At 42.5% G+C, this 10,672-nt stretch overlaps 1 protein-coding gene across 1 annotated transcript in view; it reads left to right on the top strand.

Moving 5' to 3' along the window:
* The first annotated feature begins 75 nt into the window (after positions 1 to 75).
* The window catches only part of LOC139550960 (histone deacetylase complex subunit SAP130-like), a 23,637-nt gene continuing 13,040 nt past the window's right edge, over positions 76 to 10,672 (top strand). Inside the window, exons 1-10 of the mRNA XM_071362260.1 lie at positions 76 to 235; positions 4,646 to 4,773; positions 7,188 to 7,462; positions 7,557 to 7,724; positions 7,861 to 7,990; positions 8,182 to 8,425; positions 8,591 to 8,829; positions 9,698 to 9,802; positions 10,082 to 10,223; positions 10,487 to 10,605. Of these exons, the coding sequence (XP_071218361.1) occupies positions 4,665 to 4,773; positions 7,188 to 7,462; positions 7,557 to 7,724; positions 7,861 to 7,990; positions 8,182 to 8,425; positions 8,591 to 8,829; positions 9,698 to 9,802; positions 10,082 to 10,223; positions 10,487 to 10,605 (1,531 nt within the window). The 5' untranslated portion in view covers positions 76 to 235; positions 4,646 to 4,664. The remainder of the gene's footprint in view (positions 236 to 4,645; positions 4,774 to 7,187; positions 7,463 to 7,556; positions 7,725 to 7,860; positions 7,991 to 8,181; positions 8,426 to 8,590; positions 8,830 to 9,697; positions 9,803 to 10,081; positions 10,224 to 10,486; positions 10,606 to 10,672) is intronic.

The following is a 10,672-nucleotide window of genomic DNA, read 5'->3' as shown; positions in this document are numbered from 1 at the left end:
AAGCACGCTGGCGAAAATACTATATACTAATGAAGAAGATATCGTAAAGTATTATTAATTGTGAACATTAACAACTAAAAACTGCTACAGCAACCTCGTTATTATTTTTCATATGGCTTTTATTTTTTCAATGTGGCTAAACAAACTCTGAAAACCGGAAGTTTTGAAACAGTGCCGCTTGTGTAACACGCGCGTAGTAGAAAGACGGATGGAGATTCCTGATCACACAAGCAAGGTATGTTCTTGTTGCAATTTCAATATAATCGTACTGTTTGTTAGTAAATTACGATAATCATTCCAGATTAATCTAACTAATATTTTTTTTTGATTATCGTCGATTCATTGCCATAAATAATGCAGCAGTTAGCTAACTAACCTTAGTTCGTGGGGGCGCGATTTCAATTAATAGCTAGCTAGCTATATTACTAACTAGCAACTGTGTACTAACCTAACGTAGCAGGCGTAAAAGAAACTGTCGGGGTAACTATAGCTAACTACGACTTCGGTCAAGCACCCGCACACCTGTGTTGTTTCCTTGATATAAAGCAGCTAAACCGGAGATGTTAGTTCATCTGTCTTCAACTTGGTTAGGTAGAAACAGGTTACGTCGAAGTAACGTTAACCAACCAGTTAACTAGGAACAAGCAAGTCTCTGACCAGCCGACTAACTTTAGTTAGAAAACTAGATGTAATGTCACCTACAGTCGCTTGCTAGCTATTGGTACTGCATTGAAGTTGTAGCAAGCTAATGTCAAGGACTCGGGAGTAGACAATGTTATCCTTGGCTCGGATCCAGTCCACTGCAGAGTGTTCATGGCCAAGCCTTGGCCCGACTCAAGTTAGCAGCTGTTTGTGGCTAGCAATGCTTACAACTTGCAGAAAAATCATTGACAATGTCATGTACGACAGGGTTCCAAATTTGGCCAGCGAATAATTTTATTTGACCCCACCAAGTTTTCTGAGTAAAACAAATGTCGAATGTATTTGTTTGTTGGACATAAGACTGTATACACACCAGCAAATCGGCTCCAATTGATTAACATTTTGGAAATCTGTTCCAAAGTATTCCCACGCATAATGGAGAGAGATACGTACGGAGTATACAAAAATAAGGTTTGATATTATGTTTTAGTCAAATATGTTTTATATATTTTTTATGTTGTTTAAAAAATTATGTTTGTACCCCCCCTTTTCGGAGGACAAAAATCTACTTTGTTTTTACAGCTTTTTCTTTGGTTGTTACGTGTATTTTTACACAAGTTTTACATACATGGCTCTTTTTTTTTTACTCTAGTAGTTACATAGCAAGAATAAAGTAATTTGATATACATTACATCTGGATAGTACTTATCAAAAGTCAAATCAAATGTTATTTGTCAAATGCGCCGAATACAACAGATGTAGACCTTACAGTGAAATGCTTACTTACAAGCCCTTAACCAACAATGCTGTTTTGAGAAAATAAGTGTTAAGAAAGTATTCACAAAAATAAACTGAAGTAAAAAAATAACAATAATGAAAGAGCAACAATAAAATAACAGTAAAGAGGCTATGTACAGAGTCAATCTGCGGGGGCACAGGTTTGATGAGGTTATATGTACAGTACCAGTCAAAAGTTTGGACACCTACTCATTCAAGGGTTTTTCTTTATTTTTACTATTTTCTACATTATAGAGTAATAGTGAAGACATTGAGACTATGATATAACACATATGGAATCATGTATTAAACCAAGTGTTAAACAAATGAAAATATATTTTACACTCTTCAAAGTAGCCATCCGTTGCCTTGATGACAGCTTTGCACACTCTTGGCATTCTCTCAACCAACTTCGTCAGGTAGTCACCTGGAATACATTTCAATTAACAGGTGTGCTTTGTTAAGTTAATTTGTTGAATTTCTTTCCTTCTTAATGCGTTTGAGGCAATCAGTTGTGTTCTGACAAGGTAGAGGTGGTATACAGAAGATATCCCTATTTGATTAAAGACCAAGTCCATATTATCGCAAGAACCGCTCAAATAAACTAAGAGAAACGACAGTCCATCATTACATTAAGACATGAAGGTCAGTAAATCCGGAAAATTTCAAGAACTTTGAACGTTTCTTCAAGTGCAGTCACAAAAACCATCAAGCGCTATGCTGAAACTGGCTCTCATGAGGACCGCCACAGGAAGGGAAGACCCAGAGTTACCGTTGCTGCAGAGGATAAGTTCATTAGAGTTAACTGCACCTCAGATTGCAGCCCAAAAAAGTGCTTCACAGAATTCAAGTAACAGACACATCTCAACATCATGTTCAGAGGAGACTGTGTGAATCAGGCCTTTGTGGTCAAATTGTTACAAAGAAACCACTACTGGTTTGCGCTTACTGGGACTACATAACACACCTCCAGGCTGTGTATGGGCTATTTGACCAAGGATAGTGATGGAGTGGTGCATCAGATGACCTGGCCTCCACAATCAGCCAACCTCAACCCAATTGAGATGAGTTGGACCGCAGAGTGAAGGACAAGCAGCCAACAAGTGCTCAGCATATGTGGGAACTCCTTCAAGACTGTTGGAAAAGCATTCCAGGTGAAGCTGGTTGAGAGAATTCCAAGAGTGTACAAAGCTGTCATCAAGGCAAAGGGTGGCAACTTTGAAGAATATAAAATAGGTTTGGATTTGTTTAACACTTTTTTGGGGTACTACATGATCCCATATGTGTTAGTTCCCAGTTTTGATGTAGAAAATAGTACCCGTCAAAAGTTTGGACACGCCTACTTATTAAAAGAGTTCATTCTTTTTTTCTTTTTTTGTGTGACTATTTTCTACATCAAAACAATGAAATAACATGTATATATTTTTTTCTGGGGGGGGGGTTAAAAAAAAGACCACAATAAAATAACTGAGGCTATGTGAGGGGGCACAGTGGGACTACATTGGAGACTTATATTTCCCTCACTAACTTTAAACATCAGCTATGAGAGCAGCTAACCGATCGCTGCAGCTGTACATAGCCCATCTGTAAATAACTCATCCAATCTACCTACCCCACACCCATATTGTTTTTATTTACTTTTCTGCTCTTTTGCACCAGAATTTTTACTTGCACGTCATCATCTGCTCATCTATCACTCCAGTGTTCATTTGCTAAATTGTAATTACTTCGCTACTATGGCCTATTTATTGCCTTACCTCCTCACGCCATTTGCACACACTCTATATAGACATTCTTTTTTTCTATTGTGTTATTGACTGTACGCTTGTTTATTCCATGTGTAACTCTGTGTTTGTGTCGCACTGCTTTGCTTTATTTTGGCCACATCGTAGTTGTAAATGAGAACTTGTTCTCAACTAGCCTACCTGGTTAAATAAAGGTGAAATAAATTTAAAAAACAGGTTAGTCAAGGTAATTTCTACATGTTGGTAGGGGTAAAGATAATAAACAGCGAGTAGCAGCAGTGTAAAAACAAAGGGGGGGTGTCAATGCAAATAGTCCGGGTGGCCATTTGATTAATGGTACAGCGGTCTTATGGCTTGTGGGTAGAAGCTGTTAAGGAGCTTTTTGGACCTAGACTTGGCAAGCGGTAGCAGAGAGAACAGTCTATGACTTAGGCGACTGGAGTCTTTGTCAATTTTTTGGGGCCTTTCCCCTGACACGCCTAGTATATAGGTCCTGGATGGCAGGAAGCTTGGCCCGGGTGATGTACTTGGCCGTATGCATTACCCTCTGTAGTGCAACCGGTCAGGATGCTCTCGATTGTGCAGCTTTAGAACTTTTTGAGGATCTGGCGACCCATGCCAAATCTTTTCAGTCTCTTGAGGGGGAATAGGTGTTGTCGTGCCCTCTTCAAAACTGTCTTGGTGTGTTTGGACCATGATAGTTTGTTGGTGATGTGGACACCAAGGAACTTGAAACTCTCAACAAGCTCCATTAGAGCACTGTCGATGTGAATGGGGGAGTGTTTGGCCCTCCTTTCCCCTTAGTCCACGATCATCTCCTTTTGTCTTGCTCACACACTGCCAGGTCTCTGACCACCTGCCTATAGGCTGTCTCATCGTTGTCGGTGATCAGGCCTACCACCGTTGTCGTCAGCAATGCAGCTTCTCCATTGTTTTTGATGATAGGCCACTCTGATAGGCCTAAGTTATGATCAAATAGCCACAATAGCCTACTTGACCACTAACACTGTAACTTAAAGCGGATACAGCCTCTGTGTTCACAGTAAACGTGCGCCGGAAGTTTTAACAAATTTGAGCAATGTCCAAGAAAAAAGAGGGAACATTGGTGATAACTATTATAGAACATGAGCTTTTAAATCCACTCCTCGGCTACTCTTAGTTCATCCCACCCTTCTCTGTAAACCGCCTCTTATGATTTCAATGTGCCACATTTTTTTCAACTGTGCTGTGATGTTTCACATAAATTCAAATATTTGTTTGGGCGTCTTGCAGCCAATTTACAGTTTACAAATTATTTGTAATTATGTTCCGGCCCCGTGATCATCCACTCAAGAAAAAATCGTCATGCGTATGAATCAAGTTGATGATCCCCGATTTATACGGTTTGGAGAAAATACCTGCTTAGATGTTGGCAACATTCGTCTGTGCAAACTTGTATCTACATACCTGTCAGGTTTAATATTGTTCTCTTCCTTGCAAAGCTATCAAGTGTGTCAGAAGATGAGTTCTCAACAGTATCCACGACCGGGAATACCTCCTGGTATGGGACTAAACCAGACTCCTGGAGGAAACACTGCATTGCTGTCTGGTGGTCAACCAAACACGGCAGGTAACATTATGGAACCTGCTAACCCACAGCAGAACTCACTTTGCATCACAGCTTTCACAACTATTTGCAGTGGTCAGTCAGTGTATGAAATCATTGGTCAGGGGTGTTAACTAATTCAGTAAAAAAATACTTTAAAGTATTTTATCCAGGCTTTATCTCATCCGGCCGTGATTGGGAGCGCCGTCCGGGTTTGGCTGGGGCAGGCAGTCATTGTAGATATGAATTTCTTTCTTAGCTGACTTGCCTAATTAAATACAGGTAAAAAAATATATATATATATATATATATACACACGCTACCGTTCAAAAGTTTGGGGTCACTTCGAAATGTCCTTGTGTTTCAAAGAAAAGCACATATTTTGTCCATTAAAATAACAGAAAATTGATCAGAAATAGTGTAGACATTGTTAATGTTGTAAATGACTATTCAAATCAAATCAAGTTTATTTTATATAGCCCTTCGTACATCAGCTAATATCTCGAAGTGCTGTACAGAAACCCAGCCTAAAACCCCAAACAGCAAGCAATGCAGGTGTAGAAGCACGGTGGCTAGGAAAAACTAGCCAAAACCTAGGAAGAAACCTAGAGAGGAACCAGGCTATGAGGGGTGGCCAGTCCTCTTCTGGCTGTGCCGGGTGGAGATTATAACAGAACTATGCCAAGATGTTCAAAATATTCATAAGTGACAAGCATGGTCAAATAATAATCATGAATAATTTTCAGTTGGCTTTTCATAGCCGATCATTAAGAGTTGAAAATAGCAGGTCTGGGACAGGTGGCGGTTCCATAACCGCAGGCAGAACAGTTGAAACTGGAATAGCAGCAAGGCCAGGTGGACTGGGGACAGCAAGGAGTCATCATGCCCGGTAGTCCTGACGTATGGTCCTAGGGCTCAGGTCCTCCGAGAGAGAGAAAGAAAGAGAGAACGAGAGAATTAGAGAGAGCATACTTAAATTCACACAGGACACTGGATAAGATAGGAGAAGTACTCCAGGTATAACCAACTGACCCTAGCCCCCCGACACATAAACTACTGCAGCATAAATACTGGAGGCTGAGACAGGAGGGGTCAGGAGACACTGTGGCCCCATCAGAAGAAACCCCCGGACAGGGCCAAACAGGAAGGATATAACCCCACCCACTTTGCCAAAGCACAGCCCCCACACCACTAGAGGGATATCTTCAACCACCAACTTACAATCCTGAGACAAGGCCGAGTATAGCCCACAAAGATCTCCACCACAGCACAAACCAAGGGGGGGCACCAACCCAGACAGGAAGATCACGTCAGTAATTGTAGCTATTGTAGCTGAAAAAGGCAGATTATTTTAATGGAATATCTACATAGGCGTACAGAGTCCCATTATCAGCAACCATCACTCGTGTGTTCCAATGGCATGTTGTTAGCTAATTTAAGTTCATCGTTTTAAAAGGCTAATTGATCATTAGAAAACCCTTTTGCAATTATGTTAGCACAGCTGAAAACTGTTGTTCTGATTTAAAGAAGCAATAAAACTGGCTTTCTTTAGACTAGTATTGAGTATCTGGAGCATCAGCATTTGTGGGTTTGATTACAGGCTCAAAATGGCCAGAAACAAAGACCTTTCTTCTGAAACTCGTCAGTCTATTCTTGTTCTGAGAAATGAAGGCTATTCCATGAGAGAAATTCCAAGAAACTGAAGATCTGGTACAACGCTGTGTACTACTCCCTTCACAGAACAGCGCAAACTGGCTCTAACCAGAATAGAATCAGTTGCCCCGGTGCACAACTGAGCAAGAGGACAAGTACATTAGTGTCTAGTTTGAGAAACAGACGCCTCACAAGTCCTCAACTGACCCCAAACTTTTGAACGGTAGTGTAGATATTACTTAAGTTGTTTTTGGGGGTATATGTACTTTAGTATTTATCTTTTTAGACAACTTTTACTTCACTACATTCCTAAATAAAATAATGTACTTTTTACTCCATGCATTTTCCCTGACACCCAAAAGTACTAGTTACATATTGAATGGTTAGCAGGACAGGAAAATTGTCTAATTCACACACTAATCAAGAGAACATCCCTACTGCCTCTGATCTGGTGGACTCACTAAACACATACTCTGTTTGTAAATTATGTCTGAGTGTGGCCCTGGCTATCTGTAAATAAACAAGAAAATGGTGCCTTCTAGTTTGCTTAATGTAAGGAATTTGAAAAGATTTTTACTTTTGATACTTAAGTATATTTAAAACCAAATACTTTTAGACTTTTACTCAAATAGTATTTCACAAGGTTTCTTTCACTTTTACTTGAGTCATTTTCTATTAAGTGATCTTTACTTTTTACTCTTTACTCAAGTATGACAACGTGGTACTTTTCCCACCACTGCAAGTCTTCTTCATAAAAATAAGTACTCCAACTCTTTGTACCACAGGAGGGGCAGACGATAGCAACCGTGACCCTCACCCAGACCACGGTCCTCGTGACCACCCCAGCAGTGGTGGTGGAGCATCGACCTTCAGGGACGACAAGCAGGAGACAGTGGTGGTCCGGCCTTACCCCCAAGCCCAGGTCCATGGACCCCCCCAGGGTCACCCCACTCCAGCAGGTCACCTGTCCCTCCAGCAGGGCATGCCTGTCACCGTGTCAGCCCCACCCCCACACATCCCCCAGGGCCTGCCTCTGGCCTTCACTGAAGGACCCATGAAGGTATGGATGAGAGAGCTCTGTCTGCTGCATTAGCCCTCTCTCCCTGTGTCTTGAGCTGACTCATCTACTTTATCTCGTCCTCTCATCTCTCCAGCCAGCTCTGAAGTCGCCCATGGCCGGTCGAGTGATCGCCCCAGCACCAGCCAACACCCAGGGCCACATCACCCTGCCACCTAAGGTGCCAAGCCACGTCACTGCAACCATGGAGAGCACCGTGCCTCAGACCGCCGGCATCCCTGTAGCAACTATCAGTGGCCAACAGGTAAGGACTGGTGTTTGTAGTTGTAATATACCTCAGCAATAATATACCCTATTGAGGTCTACCCAATGTGATGACATGATGAAAAATGTGGTTCCAAATCTATAATGCTTTGTGTCCATGGGCGTGGCGTTTCCAGGGCAACCCCAGTAACCTGCACCATCACCTGATGACGACCAACGTGCAGATCATCCGCAGCCATGCCCCGCCCCTGCAGCTCGGCTCCCCTGGAGCCCCCCAGCACACCTTCACCTCCCATCTACCCAGAGGTCGGTCAGTCCCCGAGACAGGATAGTAGCATAGCTAACAAACTTTTATCATTCTGAAAATAGTCAGGGTGCTTACCTTGACCCCAAAAAAATCACCATAGTGGTTTGTTCATATTTTAACCAACTGTAGGTCCTCAGCAGAACCATCCTAAGAACCGACATGGATAACTGTTGTTCATGTGTGTTTCCAGGAGCTGCTGCAGCTGCTGTGATGTCCAGTTCCAAAGGACCCACAGTACTGAGACCTGCTACAGGCCCCGGTGGTGGTACTGGCCCACCTACTGTCCAGCACATCATCCACCAGCCCATCCAGTCCCGCCCTGTAGTCACAACGTCCACGGCTGTGATGCCCACGGTGGTTGCCCCATTAACGGCCACCAGGCCTCAGTCCCCAGTGGTTAGCTCAGCCACGCACTCCGCAGAGATGGTTCATGGGTAAGGAAAATAAACACAGTATGACATGCTGAAAGCGTTAACCATTCTTTGCCGTATTTTGTAAATGTATCTAGATAGTTAATTTTAGGGAGGCCCAATACTATTCCAGCTATTGCAAGTGTACGTAAAACCAATGTTGACTATCCCTTTGCTCTCTACCCTCAGGCGTCCAGGACTAAATATCCACCCCCCTTCAGCCACTCTGAGCATACAGCGTCAACCCCCATCTCGGGACAACCCCACACGCATCACCCTGCCCTCCCACCCTGCCATTGGGGGTCAGAAACCCCAGCTGCCCCACACCATGGCACAGAAGCCCATATTCAGCAATGTGACTCCTGTCGCTGCTGCAACTGTTGCCCCCATATTATCCACCAATACTGCTCCATCGCCTAGCACTACAGGTGATTCTATTGTTGTGAGAGAGATACACTACCGGTCAAAAGTTTTGGACACACCTACTCATTCAAGGGTTTTTCTTTATTTGTACTATTTTCTACATTGTAGAATAATAGTGAAGACATCAAAACTATGAAATAACACATATGGAATCATGTAGTAACAAAAAAAGTGTTAAATAAATCTAAATATATTTGAGATTCTTCATATAGCCACCCAAATAACCTTGATGACAGCTTTGCACACTCTTGGCATTCTCAGCCAGCTTCATCAGATAGTCACTGGGAATACATTTCAATTAGCAGGTGTGCCTTGTCAAAAGTTAACTTGTGGAATTTCTTTCTTTAATGCGTTTGAGGAAATCAGTTGTGTTGTGACAAGGTAGAGGTGGGGTATACAGAAGATAGCCCTATTTGGTAAAAGACCAAGTCCATATTATGGCAAGAACAGCTCAAATAATAAATTGAAACGACAGTCCATCATTACTTTAAGACATGAAGGTCAGTCAATAGGGAAAATTAAAATAACTTGTGCAGTCGCAAAAACCATCACGCGCTATGATGAAACTGACCGCCACAGGAATGGAAGAGGAGTGTGCAAAGCTGTCATCAAGGCAAATGGTGACCATTTGTAGAGTCTCAAATATATTATGTTATTTCATAGTTTTGATGTCTACACTATTATTCTACAATGTAGTAAATAGTAAAAATAAAGAAAAACCCTTGAATGAATAGGTGTTCTAAAACGTTTGACCGGGAGTGTAGGTCTAACTAATCTATTTTCATTCACACATCATAATGACACTATCAAGACTGACTGTTTCCTTTATTCTGCTTTAATGATGTAATAACCACATTATCGTACCTCACCCAGGCTCCGGACCCCACCCCCAAATGACCAACAGTAACATCGTCACCATGACGATGACTTCTCATTCCTCCCACGCCACAGCAGTCACCACGTCCAACATCCCCGTGGGTAAGTTTCTCAATCATTAATGTTGGAGTACCAAGCTACTGTCTGGAGTAGCCTACTCCAAATTTCATGGAACGTTCACCTGTCTAATAAGTCATTGATAGGAGTAGAGTGGCAATTAAAAACAGTGACACTTTCGGTTGTCAACGGTTGAATGCATTGCGCCAGATAATGTTTTAGCTTGCTTTGAAGTTATAGAAGAAGTCTACAGGGTGATTGTATGTTGTAAAATGAACATTTCACCCAGCTGATTGTACACCATTCCACCTCCACCCTCTTCAGCTAAGGTGGTTCCCCAGCCGATAGCCCACACCTCGCCCAGGATCCAGCCGGAGTACCCCGGAGAGAGGGGAAACCTGATCCCCATCTCTGGTCACCGCTCCTCCCCCAACCCCATCACCATGGAGGCCCGCAGTGACAACAGGTTAGAGACGAGGGCTGATTTGAATCATTTTTATTTTGGGTTGATCACAATACATTCATCAACAAGATGATTATTTGTTCCAGAGGATAGGGCATTAAAACACTTATTTCCAATGTGGTCCTCATTGGTCCTGGGCTACAATAGTGTAAAATGTCAGCGCCTCCTTATTTCTGATGTACTTGGAGTAAATTCCTGGTTGTTAGTTGAAAGTTTTTGATATGGTTGTTTTATTTCATTCATTTGATATGCACGTTCCCCCACAGGCAACCGGTGCCAGTGCAGTTCCAGTACTTTCTGCCTACCTACCCTTCTTCACCGTTCCCCCTGACACACACCTACACCCCCATCACCAGCTCTGTGTCCACCATCCGACAGTACCCAGGTACAATTCACCTCTCCTTAACAAAATGCTACATCTGGCTCTTTTGTGACTCTCAACCAGTCAGATA

This window comes from Salvelinus alpinus, chromosome 23 (assembly GCF_045679555.1).
Source record: "Salvelinus alpinus chromosome 23, SLU_Salpinus.1, whole genome shotgun sequence".
Classification (NCBI taxonomy): Eukaryota; Metazoa; Chordata; class Actinopteri; order Salmoniformes; family Salmonidae; genus Salvelinus; species Salvelinus alpinus.
The sequence above is the reverse complement of the archived record's forward strand: the minus strand, read 5'-3'. Positions and strand labels throughout refer to the sequence as shown.